The sequence below is a fragment of the Prionailurus bengalensis genome, chromosome B3 (genome assembly GCF_016509475.1).
Source record: "Prionailurus bengalensis isolate Pbe53 chromosome B3, Fcat_Pben_1.1_paternal_pri, whole genome shotgun sequence".
NCBI lineage: Eukaryota > Metazoa > Chordata > Mammalia > Carnivora > Felidae > Prionailurus > Prionailurus bengalensis.
In genome coordinates this window covers 45,646,873-45,661,823 of record NC_057355.1, presented here as the reverse complement: position 1 = coordinate 45,661,823, position 14,951 = coordinate 45,646,873, and the positions used below count along the sequence as shown (strand labels likewise).

At 41.9% G+C, this 14,951-nt stretch overlaps 1 protein-coding gene across 1 annotated transcript in view; it reads right to left on the bottom strand.

Moving 5' to 3' along the window:
* Nucleotides 1-14,951, bottom strand: part of MYO1E (myosin IE) — a 213,985-nt gene that overhangs the window by 122,626 nt on the left and 76,408 nt on the right. The window contains exon 2 of the mRNA XM_043555306.1: nt 5,619-5,762. Coding sequence (XP_043411241.1) covers nt 5,619-5,762 — 144 coding nt within the window. The remainder of the gene's footprint in view (nt 1-5,618; nt 5,763-14,951) is intronic.

The window sequence follows — 14,951 nt, the reverse complement described above, 5'->3', positions numbered from 1 at the left end:
GAGAAACCCAAGCAGGCTCTGCACCACCAGTGTAGCTCGAACTCACAAACCCATGAACTGTGAGACCACAACCTGAGCTGAAATCAAGAGTCAGAGGACTAACCGACTGAGCCACCCAGGTGCCCCAAAAATACAGTAATCCTTATGGTAAACCCAATTTTCAAGAAATACAGCACTGCTACAACCATCCTCATTTCAGAAGAGGAGATGTCTAGATCTACATTTAACTCAAGGTGAAAACAAACTTGACCAAGTATGTACGATCTGTGCATGGCGGAAGGTGAGCCTTCCCTTAGTTGTAAAGGGGATGCTGTGAATGCAACCTGTCCTGGACAGATCGGCACTACACACAAAGAAGAAAGAGCAGCCTGAGGACATAAGCTAAAAATATCAGCTCCCCACCAACCCCTTCCTACCCAAGCCCTTGGCCGTCTGATAAACATGTATTGGGCTGCATGAAAGCTCCTATAGGAACCAATACTTTTTTTACTCTCCATAATAAGCTATGTGAAAAGACATCCTAGAATGTCTTGATTTTCACTAAGTAGTGTACATAAATTCTGGTAAGAAGACACAGAAGAGGGGTGCCAGGATGGCTCAGTTGGTTAAGTGACCAACTTCAGCTCAGGTCATGATCTCACAGTTTGTGGGTTTGCACCCCATGTCGGGCTCTGTGCTGACAGCTCAGAGCCTGGAGCCTAATTCAGAGTCTGTGTCTCCTTGTCTCTCTGCCTCTCCCCTGCTCGCACTGTCTCTCTCTCTCAAAAATAGATAAAACATAAAAAAAGAAGAAGAAGAAGAGGACACACAAAAAAACCCTCTTTCGGATCATTCTAGGCCAATCCTGAATCAGTGACGCAGTAGAAGAGGGAAAACTATAGCTATCCCCTCACTCTTCCAGTAGGGCTCTCAAGGTCAATATTATTTGGGAGGATTCCTGAAAAATAAAGTTTGGTTTGAGATGAATAATGCAGGTCAGGCCTGGCTAAGTAGCTACAAACTTAACTAAATCAAAAGAATTAAGAGAAGAGAATGAATTTAGTATTTGAAGAAAACAAACATAATTTAGTTATTCCAGGTGTGAATTTGGCCTAATTTGTTTATCTGATGGCCTGCCCTGCTTTTCACCTGGTCTGCAGAGACCCCAGCTGCTTCTCTGAGATCACAGGTCTCCTAGTAGGTGGGGCCTTTCCCCAGACAACTCAAATACTCACTCCCACTCTCTACTACATAATTCAGGTGTGCCTTTGGAAAAAGCTGCTCAGCAGAATCAGAATGTAACCTGTCTCCACCCACATAATTTATGGTTGTGAAGGTGTGGCCCAAGGTTAATTTTCAAAATGTATGGAGACATGAGGCTATGATACTATATACACACACATACTAACCAGACAAAAATAAAATAAACATCCTCTTATCCAACAGAATGTACAAGACAGATGAGACCCAATAGATCTTTAATTGATTGGTTTCCAAACACTTATTGTGGATCCATGAGTTTTCATTGTTCTGCAGCAAGGATAACAGAAAGACAAACACGCCTTGAATCTTTCATGAAGCTCAATACATTGACTATTAGGATTGTTTTTTACTTGTAGATAATTTCCTTTCTACTTCTGGGGTGTTAAAACATTCTTTTTTTTATTATTAACTTTATTTTTAAGTAATCTCTATACCCAACATGGGGTTCAAACTCATGACCTTGGGATCAAGGGTCACATGTCTTACTGGCTGAGACAGCCAGGTGCCCCCTAAAATATTCTTTCTTTTATGAAATGTGATGATAGCACAGGTTCTGTAAGTTTGTTTTTAAGGGTCTTATAGGCAAAGTTGAGTTTTAACTTAAAAAAAAAATTTTTTTTTAATAGCAAGTGAATTTGCAAAACCACCCACACTGATCTAGTTGACTTCCCTGGATGTATCACTGAAGAGAACAGGGAGGTGAGGTGACTTCCTGAAGCCACATACGTGGAACTTGAGCCCCTGGCTCCGGCCACCAGACCAACATCCATGTCACCGCAGCACGCTGTCACCGCAGCAGGCTGTCACCGCAGCACGCAGCCCCCTCCGTGTGAGCTGACTGCCAAGGGCCAAACCTCAGAACTACTGCACTGCCTTGGGCTCCAGTTGCTCTGACACAAAAGTCTCAACCAATTCAAGGGCTGAAAATGCCAAACACACTTGAGTGTGGTCTTTGAGTAAAAACAAGTTGGGAGAAAGTTGGAGCAAATGAGCGGGGAGCGCTTTGCACAGGAACTATTTTCATCAGCGAAGTGGCTATAAATGATGTCTCGCCAAGCACAAGAACGAATACTGCGGTGTTTTCCTCATATATTTTAGAATGTAATTTTAAGAAGTGTGGCAACATTCAGGAAAAAAAAACGGATGGTAAATTAAACCTTCCTTAGGATAAATAGCTGAAAATTATGGGGTTTTATTGGTAAACAGTGTTTGCATTTTCTAAGTAGATTTTTTTTCCTAATGTAGAACAAAGAAATGTACATTCAGCCTGAATGCATTAACGATTGATTGTTCCAAACGCTGACCTTCAATACAAAACAATGTGCTGGTATTAGATGTAGAGGAGGCAAAAGAAGCAATGTTATAACTTAACATGAAATTGAATCTCTTCTTGCCTTAACTATTAAGCTTAGGAGAGAGAGGGAAGAAATCCTCTTATTTAAAATAATGTTACTCTATCATAATAATATTCCCATAGCACTGAACTGATAAAGGATGCTTTTATCACTTAACAGAGGAAAAGATCTGCAGTTAGACACTCGCTATGACGTCATAAACATCCAAAAGAATCCTCAAGCTTCCTCAAAGTCGAAAGCTGCTCTGTGCTCTTGATGGAAAGCACACGGATGCTGAGTTTCTCGTGTATTGAGTGGGTAGAGATTTCTAAAACACGAAGCCATTAATGGTCAACTAACTCATTTCCTTGGTAGAACACACGATTAGTCAGCCATTGATTCAAAGACATCAATTCAAAGGCTTGTAATCAGCCCCCTCTGTGTGAGTCATTTAAAAATTCTGCTGTCTGAATATAAAAAGCAAGTCTTGATAGTTAACAGATTTTCAATGAATACTTAATACAATGCACCATGCCAAGAATTATGCAGGAAACTAAGAAATATATGAGGCAAGATGATGCTATTTCTGTTAAAATTAACAAGAAAGCATGAAAACACACACACAAACGTTTATACGTTAGACATGCAGATATATGTTAATATATATGTTAAGTTGAAAATTATACACCAAGAGGTTATGGTGGGATTATAGATGACAATCTCCTTTCTGGTTGACTGCATTTTATAAGTCATATTAAATGAACGTATTGCTTTAAAGAGTCTTTGTTTTTATTTTTAAGAAGATATATGAAACAAAATTCCCATCCTCAAAGAGTTTCTGGTGTTTTAGGGGTAAATGATCTTTACACGGAGAAGGGTGAGTCTGTCCAGTTTGACGATGGACTGGCTGCTGATAACCACTCACATCATTTTTTTTCTTACTCAGATTTTCAAAAAACCATGTTTCTATGTAAATAACATAATAAGCTAAGCTCATGTACTAAGAACATGGAAAATAATTTGCTCAACTATATTCAGTGGAAATTCTCCTTTAATGGGCTTGCCGATAAACCAATCTCCCATTTAAAACACTTTCTATGGTAAAATGAGTTTGAATTTTCAATAAGCAACTTTAAAGTTGAATTTTTGGAACATAACTCAGAAATACGGAAGGAACATACACAGTTGCCTTAGTATATGGTAATAAATAATGCTTTCTGTTACTTACTGCATCATTATTTCATTTAGCCCTACAATAGGCTCATCTGGGAGATTTCATTATGCTCAGGTGGGAGATTTCATTACCACCCCCATTTCACAGGTGAGGAAATCAAGGCACACAGATCCCAAAACTTGCATCAGGTCACCAGGCCCATGCGGAGTAAGGTTCGAAGCCAGGCAGTCCAGAACCACGTCCTGCACCCAACTCTTAATCACCTGCCAGTTCTCATGGGGCACGGGACTTGCACACAGAAGTGTTATCATGATGATAAGCCCAGATTAAAGGCAGCATATGTCAATTTTTTGACCAAATAAAATGAAAACTTCCCACTGAATACAACTGCTTCCATACAATTAAAGCAAACTCTGCAGAGATGTCTAGCAGTCAGCAAACTGTTTTCTCTAAAGGGCCAGAAAGTAATTATTTTAGGTCATATGGTCCTGGTGCAACTGCTCGCCTCTGCCTTTGTAGCACGAAAGCAGGCACAGACAATAAGTAAAAGCATGAGCGCGGCTACATTCCAAGAAGACCTCTGTTACAAAATGGGCAGTGGGCAGATTTCATTTGCAGGCGGTAGGCTGCCTCTCCCATCAAGATGCTATTATTAACGTAGCTAACGAATCCAAATATATCTGCTAATGCTTAAAAAGCAGGGGTTTAGGGTTTTAACGATCCAGACATTTGGTAAGATTTCCTATGGTAAATAAGAAATGGCCCAGTATCGGTCAGAGCCATCCAAGTGTCTCGGAATAGTTTTGTTCATTAGTACTGCTGGTTAAAGACCTGGTGCATTGAACTCCCCACTCACCGATGAGGAGACAAGCAATCCCTGCAAAAGTATTGTTGCATATGTATGGATGTTTTTAACTAATAGTCACACGAGTGGTATAAATAACAAACAGAAGCTACAGAAATCTATACCTCCTCAAGCTTTGGGGGTTAAAATCTAAAATGTACACAACAGCAGTCGTAAACACTCCCCCATCACTGGTCCTCCGTAACACCATGGCTTCAGAAGTCACCAAGTGCACCACAGTTGAACCTTCTGGTGCTGTCATATAGATTTCCACCGATCTTTACACATCTACAACCAACTCTCCAAACGTTTCATGAAGAGATGTTTGTACAGTTGCACCAAACAACATCGAATCCTGTAGGAACTTAGGCAAATATCACAGTTCTCTGTGTATAATGAAGCCAACACACATTTAAATCAAATTTCCATTCTGAATTTTTTAAAGCCCTATAAAAAATGGCATCTGGCAAGCTAAAATTGAAACATAAAGAACAATGCAAGAATGTCAGGCATTTTCAATAGTTGATCTTCCCATCTCATGTTTCCATTAGTAAACATAAGAATGCAGAAAAACTGGCAAAATTGCATATTTTTTGCATGAGGCAATCTTTTTAAAACCTTTTAGGTCCGGACCGAACTGTCTGCTTTGCAATTAAGGAGATCTATGGACAGAATTCTCTGCAGACCTGGACTTTCCCTAGGAACGGCAGAGGTTTTAGATGCCACGTGCCTGGCTAAAGCACGTCAAAGGTACAGTGCCATCGATTGAAACAGACGAATACTGGCTACATCTTTATTTTGTGAAATGCCAGGAAGATGATTTAGCATCACCTGTGCCCTTCCCACAACCTCAACGAAGGGGCAGAAAAGAACAAAACCGCGTTCTGAAATGGTGAAAATGACTCGAGGACCTCTTGTCCATTCAGAATTTCAGATGGATCTTCTCACCCTAGGAACCAGCCATCTTTTCCTGGGGATATGGTCATCTTACTCAGAAAAGCCCAAAGAAGGTCATAAAGGATACAAAAATGTAGTCATCCATGTATCTCTTCTTTAGATTCTCCACGATGGCATTCTCTGTGATCTTGGAGAGCAGGACCATGTCATCCACACCACTGTGCTTAACATTGTGGCTCTGCCAGTGGTACCGGTAGGCACCTTTGCTTCCCTGTGAACATAAAACACACAGTTCTTAGGATGGTTTATTTTCTCCCAGTGTAAAAAAAAAAAAATCACTAAGTTCCCATATCTTCTTCATATCAAATGAAGCAGAACGAGCAGAACAAAGATTTTTTAGCAATAGCTCTGGATTCACATTGCAGGTTGGCCACCTACAAACTAAGAGAAGTGGGGAAAAGTCATCTAGGCTCACTGTATCACGGAAACTTCTCTTTTCTCATTTGTAAAATGGGAGAAATTAAGACCCACTCCATAGAGTCGCTGTAAGGATTGAATAAAAAAACACACATCAAGCGCCGAAGAGTATCTAGAGTATAACACAATAAGTGATTCAATAGTCTCCAATAATTCCTCAACCTTATCGTTTTGTAGAAGTAACAATAAAATAAGCAATGGAAGAGAAACTTTCTGGATTTGTTTTGCAAATTATATGACAGAGCTCAGAAGCAGAAGCAATATGTATCACACAATGGCTAGGTCATATTGTCGTAATTTCTCAAATCATCTAAATCATTCTCTTTCCAAAAACTTATCACTGTCAATGTAATATTGGCCTCCAAGATTCAGAAGATAAGCTACATTAAAAAAAAATTTTTTTTTAATGTTCATTTATTTTGAGTGAGAGAGAGAGAGCAAGCGCACCAGCGGGGGGAGGGGCAGAGAGAGAGGGAGACACAGAATCTGAAGCAGGCTCCAGGCTAGCTTCAGCACAGAGCTAGATGCGGGGCTCGAACCTATGAACTGTGAGATCATGACCTGAGCTGAACACTCAACTAACTGAGTCACTCGGGCCCCCCTAGATAAGCTACGTTTTGATGGCTGATCACTGCTATATAAACAAGGAAATGGATAAGACAGCCCGAACGTGATTATAGAACGTGCTGTGGACAGGAGGACCTCATCCAGCCCCGTGGCCTCCTTGGAGAGATGAAGCTATAGCCCTTGTAGGTTTACTGGGTTTACAACCTAACACCAGGGGTGGCCTCTGAACACCCTGTGGCCTGCAGGACTTCTTTCACCCGGCACTTCTGTAGTGGGATCCCCCATATGTTTAGCTATGTGCCAAGTCCTGCAGATGGGAGCACCACGGTGGTTGCACTTGGGAACCTCATGTCCATTGAAGGACACCTAGCAATTGATGGAAGTAATTCACGCAACAGTCCATACGTAAACACATGTCAAATGGGTGTTTCAGGAAGGTGGAAGACTTTTTGGTCCGAGGAAAGACAGAAATAATTTCCTGGAGAAGGTGCCATTGGTAGTGGATCTAAAATATGTTGAATTGCCAGAGAAGACGAGACAAGGAGGGCTATCCATTATAATCTACATTCACTAGGGCAAGAATCTAATACATATGAGATAATGGCAAATGATACATGACAAGATACTAGAAGATCCTTCCTTCCCTTCACAACCTTCATGCATCCTACTGAAGATGTCATGTGCTGCACAAGTGTGGTGAGCATTGACCTGAGTGAGACAGTTCCTGCCCCCTTCCTGGGAGTTCGCTTTTTGGGGAGTTTAGATAAAGGAGAGAAAAATTCTGAATAAGGGTTATCTAGAAAGGCCACATGTTCAGATGTCAAAACTGGAATGAGAAAAGGTTCTTCAAAAGAAGGGAGGTGGAAGGAAACCAGATAAATACCATTTTAAATTTCACTTTTAAAATTGTATAATTTGGGGCACCTGGGTGGCTCAGTCAGTTAAACGTCTGACTCTTGATTTCTGTTCAGTTCAGGATCTCACAACTCGTGAGCGTGAGCCCCACATCAGTCTCTGTGCTGGCAGTGCTGAGCCTGCCTGGGATTCTCCATTTCCCTCTCTCTGCTCCTCCTTGCTTGTGCTCTCTCTCTCTCCCTCAAAAAATAAATAAACATTAAAAAATAAATAAAAATCGTTAAACGTTTTCTCTGTAGGAGTCATGGGTCCTTCATAAGAGCAATTCTAAGAGGCTCCGGCAAAAGCAGTTTTGAAAACCAGCCAGGAAAGACCTACCATAGGAAAGGTGTACCAGTGTCATGGGCTCAAGCTCCAGAAAAGACCTCTGGAAGCCTTAGCATCCATGCTGCCTTACAGAGGGACTGTTTATAGGATATATTTGGCTTTTGCAGAACCACATGCAGCATCAGTTCTACAAAACTACCACGGACCTCACCACACCTTCTTCCCCTTGGGGCAAAGCAGAAAGAGAGAAAAGGCACTGGCTGCAGCATGACTCACTGGATCTCAATCAAATGGCCACAGTCTACTTCCAACCACATGAAGATTCCCGGCCACTCCTGCCCTGCCTCTGCCCTCCCTTCTTTTCTTGATCATTCTTCTGGGCACTCACAAAAATTATTCTGCATAGAAAACTAAGGCCTCAGAGTAACTAACTGTTAGGTATGTTTGTTTCCTTTTAACCCCAATAAATATTCACCTACTTAAAAGAGGCCAAAAATTTTATTTTCTTTTTGAAAAATGTAAGCACAGTTTAATAATACAGAAGGGGGTAGTAACAAGCTGTTATTTAACTTCTGCAAAGGACAAGAAGTGGACGGGTTCTGTGTCATAGTGTATGTGTTGGTACTGTTCCACAGAAACTGCCTTCTCAAGGTGACCCAAGTTGGCCTTTGTATCCAATCCAACTGTCTTTTCTGTCTCACTGCAGAGTGATAGATGGCTAGATCTGTCCCATTTCAGAGGCAGTGTCCTCCTTCTGATGGCAGTTATTCCTCAATAAAACAGGGCTCCTTGTGGAGTTCATTGACTCTCATAGTCTCAAACATCCCTTGACACTGAAGAGTCACATGTCTGGGTCTCCAGACCTCTACCTATAAAAGGGTAAGGAACCAACAATGAGACTGGGCAGTTACCAGAAGCAAAGCAATCAGCCATCTGATTTGTGGTGGCCGCTCCTCTTACTATTGCAATCAACTCTACGAGAGAGGGGTTGACATTCCCATGCTATGTAGACGCAAACTGACTTCCCAATTAGTTTACAGTAAAGGCAATGAGTGAACCCAACTCTCTATGATTATGAACTCATTCAGACATCACGGTTTCTCCACATGGCCTCCCCAGTGACTTGACCGGATATTTCCACCTGTTAAGTTTAAGATGGCCACAGAAGGATAGACTGTCTCCAAAACTGATTTCATCATTAAAAAGACCTATAATCTTTGTTAATGATGCCTTTCTCTTAGTATCAAAGACTAAAACACTCAAATTATTTTTTATTTGATGTATTTCCTATATCCATTTGGTCACAAATACCTTTTCCCCCCTTCACCTCGGTGTCCCTTCTTCACCCAGGCAATGATATGTGAACCCATTTAACTTTCACAATCATCTCCCATACTGTGTATTATCATCTCTATTTTACTGATGAAAAAACTGTAAATTGCCCAAGGTCTCTAACTGTAACTTTTCTGTCTTTAACACCCCCCACCTTACTATGCCTTTCTCCTTCCTCTTCCCCCATAACTGGCTCCTTGCCCTACCCCCCCCCAAAAAAAAATTCAGAGGAGGTAGAGGGAGGGAGGAATGGTAGCTGGAAAGGGTGGGAGCAATCAGAACCTTTGGGGGACAACTGACCTGCTTGGATTGCCAAGGACAAGACCAGAACGCACCTGATAGGTAAATGAAAGCTGTGCTAGGGTTGGGCTAGGGCTGGGGTAGGGCCGGTCTGGGCAGTTCTAACACAGGGTGAGAACTTTATCAGGGAAACTGGAAACCAAACATGGATGCATGGGCTCTCACCCTACCCCAGGGAAGATTGAAAGTTCCCCACAGTGGAACAGAAAACTGTTTTCTGTTTATCTACAGGGACATCAGAATTTAATCATAGCATGACTTTTCTAGATGTCTTTCTTGGAACATAGCTGTGGACAGGGAACAAGTGGGGAACACAGTGGGAAATGATTATCATTTTACAATCCTAGACAATGTTCCCAGAAGCAGAGGCTGAAAGTGACCTTCAGACCACAAACTACGGTGCTACAATTGCAAGACCATGAATTGTGTTTCTGGCGCAAATAACCTTGACCCCTTTGCTTCTTCCTCCCACTCCTGACTGGGAGGGAATGGGCAGGACTGGCCGCCATGCGTGCTGGGAGGAGGAAGCACAGCGATGGGGGCTTCCCTATCTGTTTGAGGAGGGCCATTTTCCTCAGATGGCAAACTCCTGGCTTGTCAGGATATGCCCTCAACAAGAGTCAGCTTCCTTCTCTTCTGTTGGCTTCTTTTTGGGTGGGCAACTTCTTTTTGTTCCCGTACTAAAAACAGGAACATTTTAAACAAGTAGGGGTACCTAGCAATTACACTTGCAACAGTCCTTGCAAAGTGTGGTGTCATTGTACAAAGGAAGGAATGTAGCTGCTGATATGCCAGCTAGGAAATAAAAATGAAAATAATGATGATGATGATGATGATAAAAGTTACTGTTTGCCCTGACAATTATTATAAATTATGAGTGAGATATTTCCCATTAGATAAGGATTGAGTGCAGACTTTCTTGGGCCCATATTTGGTTTCTAATGATGATTCAGTTTATTAAAAAGCAATGGAGGGGAGCCTGGGTGGCTCAGTTGTTTAAACATCCAACTTTTGATTTCGGCTCAGGTCATGATCTCACAGTTCATGACATGATCTCATGATTCCCCGCTGACAACATGGAGCCTGCTTGGGATTCTCTTTCCCTTTTCCTGTGTCCCTCCCCCCCCCCCCCACATTCACGCATGCGCGCGCTCTCTCTCTCTCTCTCTCTCGCTCTCTCTCTCTCTCAAAATAATTAAAAAAAAAAAAAAAGCAGTGTATTCACACACAAGTTCTAGGAAGTAGAGTATATCCACGTTCACATAATGGCTTGGTTTGTTCCTCACATTTAGGACGCGGCACCAAGACATAGGAGTCCCTCACCCAGAGGAAGAAGCCTGCTCGCTGACTCTCTGACTGTAAAACGTGGAGTGTCACTAAGTGGTGTGTGTTTACCAGGGTGGAGACCAGGAAGAGCAAAGGTAAGGCAGGTCACAAAGGCAGGGATTATTCTAGCCTGAAACCCTACCTTCAGTCAGCCCCGGGGTAGCCCTTGCCTGCCACAGCCATGGTGCTGCAGACATTCTCACCAGTGTGTCAGTGAGCATTTTTCTTCTTTGGTTCATTCAGGAGAGAGGAGACCATATACTGGGTAACTACAGTCTGCAACTCCCTTCAGACACCCAGAAAAGGGAGGCCATTAAATGTGCTGTGTAAATACAATAGGCCTAGTGTTGGGCAGGGCCTGGCTGGGAGGGGGTGATCATAAATACCTTCTACTCTTCCAGGAAGAGTATCCTGCACAGTATTTTTTAGAGAGCAATGTGGGAACAGGTATCAAAATTCTAGTCACACAGACCAATATATAAACAGTGACTTAAATAAAAATAAAACTCACACTCTGTTCGTTCCAGCAATTATTTTTAGGAATTTACCTCAAGATATACCAAGTATGTATGCCATGATGTACGTACAGGCCTGCTTGCTGTCGCAAAGTCGCAAAGTCCGTGATGGAGAAAGTGGGCACATGATTCGGGGCCGGAAGAGAATATGGCAGCCCCTACAAAGGAGTTCTGGCAGTCATCAAAAGGAATCTGCTGGGGTGCCTGGGTGGCTCAGTCGGTTGTCTGTCTGTGTCTCCTCTCTCTGCCCCTCCCCTGCTCACACTCTACCTCTCTCTCTCTCTCTCTCAAAAATAAATAAACATTAAAATCTTTTTAATAAAATAAAATAAAACAAAACAAAAGGAATCTGCTCATGGTGACATAGATCTTCAAATACCCACTTTCATGTAAATAGCAACCTATATGTGGATTGAAGTACAGAATGACCGCATTTGCCTAAATTTTTTAATTTGTGTTTCTTTTCTTGAAAAATACATAAGTTTCCATTGGGAAGAAAGCCTCGGGTTTTTGGGACAAGGGTGACTTCTACTTTCCATTTTAAACTTTTCGGCAGTTCAGTTTTGTTTTGTTTTTTAACCCTATATGCATGTGTTGGTAAAATAACAAAATGAATAGAAACGTGGAAAATGATGCCACTATATTCGAGAATTTTCTGGAGGTGGGGTTGGGTGTTGATGGGGCTCTCCCCAAACTGGGATCATCATTGTAAGCCTGGGTTCTGTGCTGCTTCCAGATTTGAAAAGTAGGTTGAGAGATGTTGCCTGGATGACAAGATATTATCACATCTGTGATGGTTAGCTGGTCCATGAGCACAACAGGACAGCAGATCTGATTTCCAAAAAAAAACTGGGACTCGAATACCCCCAATGTTTCAAGTGTGTCACCCTAACAGGCAGATAAACCATATTCTTATTGTGCACAATGGACAATGGGTAATGCTCTGGCCTGTTGTTCAACGGGACTTGTTTTTTTAATGGGATTTTTCTGTCCTAGTGAGTCATAACAGGAAAGGAACAGAGCTCTCTGTTGTACTTTAATCTTTTAATTGACTGTCTAGGATTTCTACCTTTTGCAGTTCTGCTATTTGACTGTAATGAAACACTTCTATTGCAAATGATGGAAAAAACATCGACCCTAAATATTTTTTCCTCTGAGCTGGGCACTGTAAACCCACACTGGGCTTGCAATTGATTTCAACTTCATGGAATTTAGACCCCCCACCCCCCACCACCACTATTTTAGTAATGTGAACATGTATGTTTGAAGCAAGCAAGTGTGGGTATGTTGAACTGCAGTAAACAGAGTGCAAAGAAGTGTTTCTAGAAGAGTGGGGGGTGGGGTGGGGCTGAGGCAGTCTATAGCCAACAAATACTCTCATTCCCTCAACGCTTGGGGTAAGTGGAACTTACATTTACTGAACACATAAAGACATGATATTCTCACATGATCTCATTTAATTCTCACAGCCCTGCTGTCATGAACACTATAATCCCTTGTCAGTATTTTACAAGTGGTAAAGTGAGTCCTAGGATTATAATGTACCAAGTTGCTTGGAGGGGTGAAGGGACGGTGCACTGGGGGTTTGGGACATAAAGTATGGGCAGCCCTCAAAGAGTACAGAAGATATGCTCATTGGTTTCATTCATATTAAGTATATGTGACCTAACCAAGAGTTCAGAATTTGTATAACATTTCCACATACATGGTATCGGTTAATCTCTGTGACAAAGCGCCAGGGCTGACTTCCTTTTCTTTGTTCTTTCTGCTACACCACAATTCACTTCCAATACCGTCGTCAAGGTCAAATGTCGATAGATGCTGGCTCCAGGATCACTAGGTCCAGTGGTCTCTAGCCAGGGTTGGCCTGAGTCAACCTTCTGGAAGTGACTAGAGCAGACATAATTTATCATCCAAACGGGGCCACTCTGAGTGCAGAAGGGAGTGTTGTTAATAATAAAGCTGGAACATGAGGCATGAACTGGGTCTGTCTCGGGTTGCATGGCTGTATCTGTGACCAACTTGATCTCAGAAAAGTCATGGGCAGCCTTCAAAGACAAGCCCTCCCAGCCAGTATCCTGTGCTACTTACCCACATATCTCTCATGAATCGCTCAGCCTCTTGGGCCTCCGAGCTGCCTGCTCAATAGAAGGAGGTTCCTGACATTACACTGCCCGCAGGGGTTGCCATGAAGATCTCGAAGATCAAATAAGACTGACAATGACACCAACCCCCAATGCCTCTAGGTAGAGTTGGTTTTACATGATGACGTGATCAGGGGGCAAATTGTGGATGGTGCACACCAGGCAGACAACATTGAGTGGGGGAGGGGAAAAGGGTTTGTAAAAAAAATGAGTTGGTAAAGTGCCCAAATTCTGTTTTAAATGTATATGTGATATTTTTATATAAAATATCTCTGTACAGAAATATGGTTGTTAAAATGCTGCAGGTGTTATATTTCTAAGTGTCCTTTCTGTATGGCTTTATTTTTCCATTGAGCATATATTTATAAAATGTACACACACACACACATATATGTTTTTAGTGAAAAAATATCAAATAAGGGATATGAAAGCACTTTGTGAAGTGAAATGAAACACACACACACACACACACACACACACACACACACACACGACACTGTGTTCCATAGTTTTGTTATTCCATGCAAGCTCAGACCTCCAATTCTTGCCATCTACTCCATGTTGCAGCCATAGTAAACTCTTCTTTATTTTTATTAAAGTTTGTTTGTTTGTTTATTAGTAATCTCTACACCCAGTTTGGGGCTTGAGATCAAGAGGTGCACGCTTCTCTGAGCTGCCAACACCCCAACTCTTCATTAAACAGCAATAGGCCGCCAGCAGGAAAAGAAATGGCCTTTCTTTTGTTTAGTCGGCCTGAAATGTTGCTTCCAAAGGACTATTTTCTTATCAAGGAACAATCGAAGATGTTTTAAATGAATAGTTAATACAGTTCATCAATTCCAAGATGCATTTTTTCATAGTCTAATATTCTGAAATTAGGATGCGTCTCTTTATTTTTAGGTAATCTTTATCCTCAACCTGGGGTTCTAACACACGACCCCAAAATCAACAGTCTCGCGCTTGACCAGCTGAGCCAGCTAGGTGCCCCAGGATGTGTCTTTATAATCAGCATCGTGTCACAGCTTAACTGGCCGTGGGTTTTATCTTCTAGGTTTTAAATTTTTTTAATTTTTATTTATTTTTTTAAATGTTTATTTTGAAAGAGACAGTGTGTGGGTGCACGTGATACGTGCACAAGAGTTGGGGAGGGGCAGAGAGAGAGAGAGAGAGAGAGAGAGAGAGAGAGAATCCCAAGCAGGCCTTGCCCTGTCAGCTCGGAACCCAACGCGGGGCTCAGTCCCACGAACAACAAGATCATAACCTGAGCTGAAATCAAGAGTCCAAAACTTAACTATCGAGCCACCCAGGTGTTCCATTGTTTTCTGGGTTCTTTTGAAGTGGAAAAATAAAATAATGATGACTCTGTTTCAACCAGTAGCATCTTTTGGCTTGATGACTTATGGCACATAACACTTATAAGGGGCCAGTCACCATCCTATGCCCTTTACAAATATTAAGTCACTGTTTAATACCGTCAAAGATATAAAATATTATAAAGACTTAGATCATTCTGGAAGCATCATACCATGTATCAATGTCATTTCAGGAACTACATGGTAGTTTTACTAGTGGGTTGATGACTGCCCAGTTCTAGAGGCTTTGTTATGAAAATGTTTG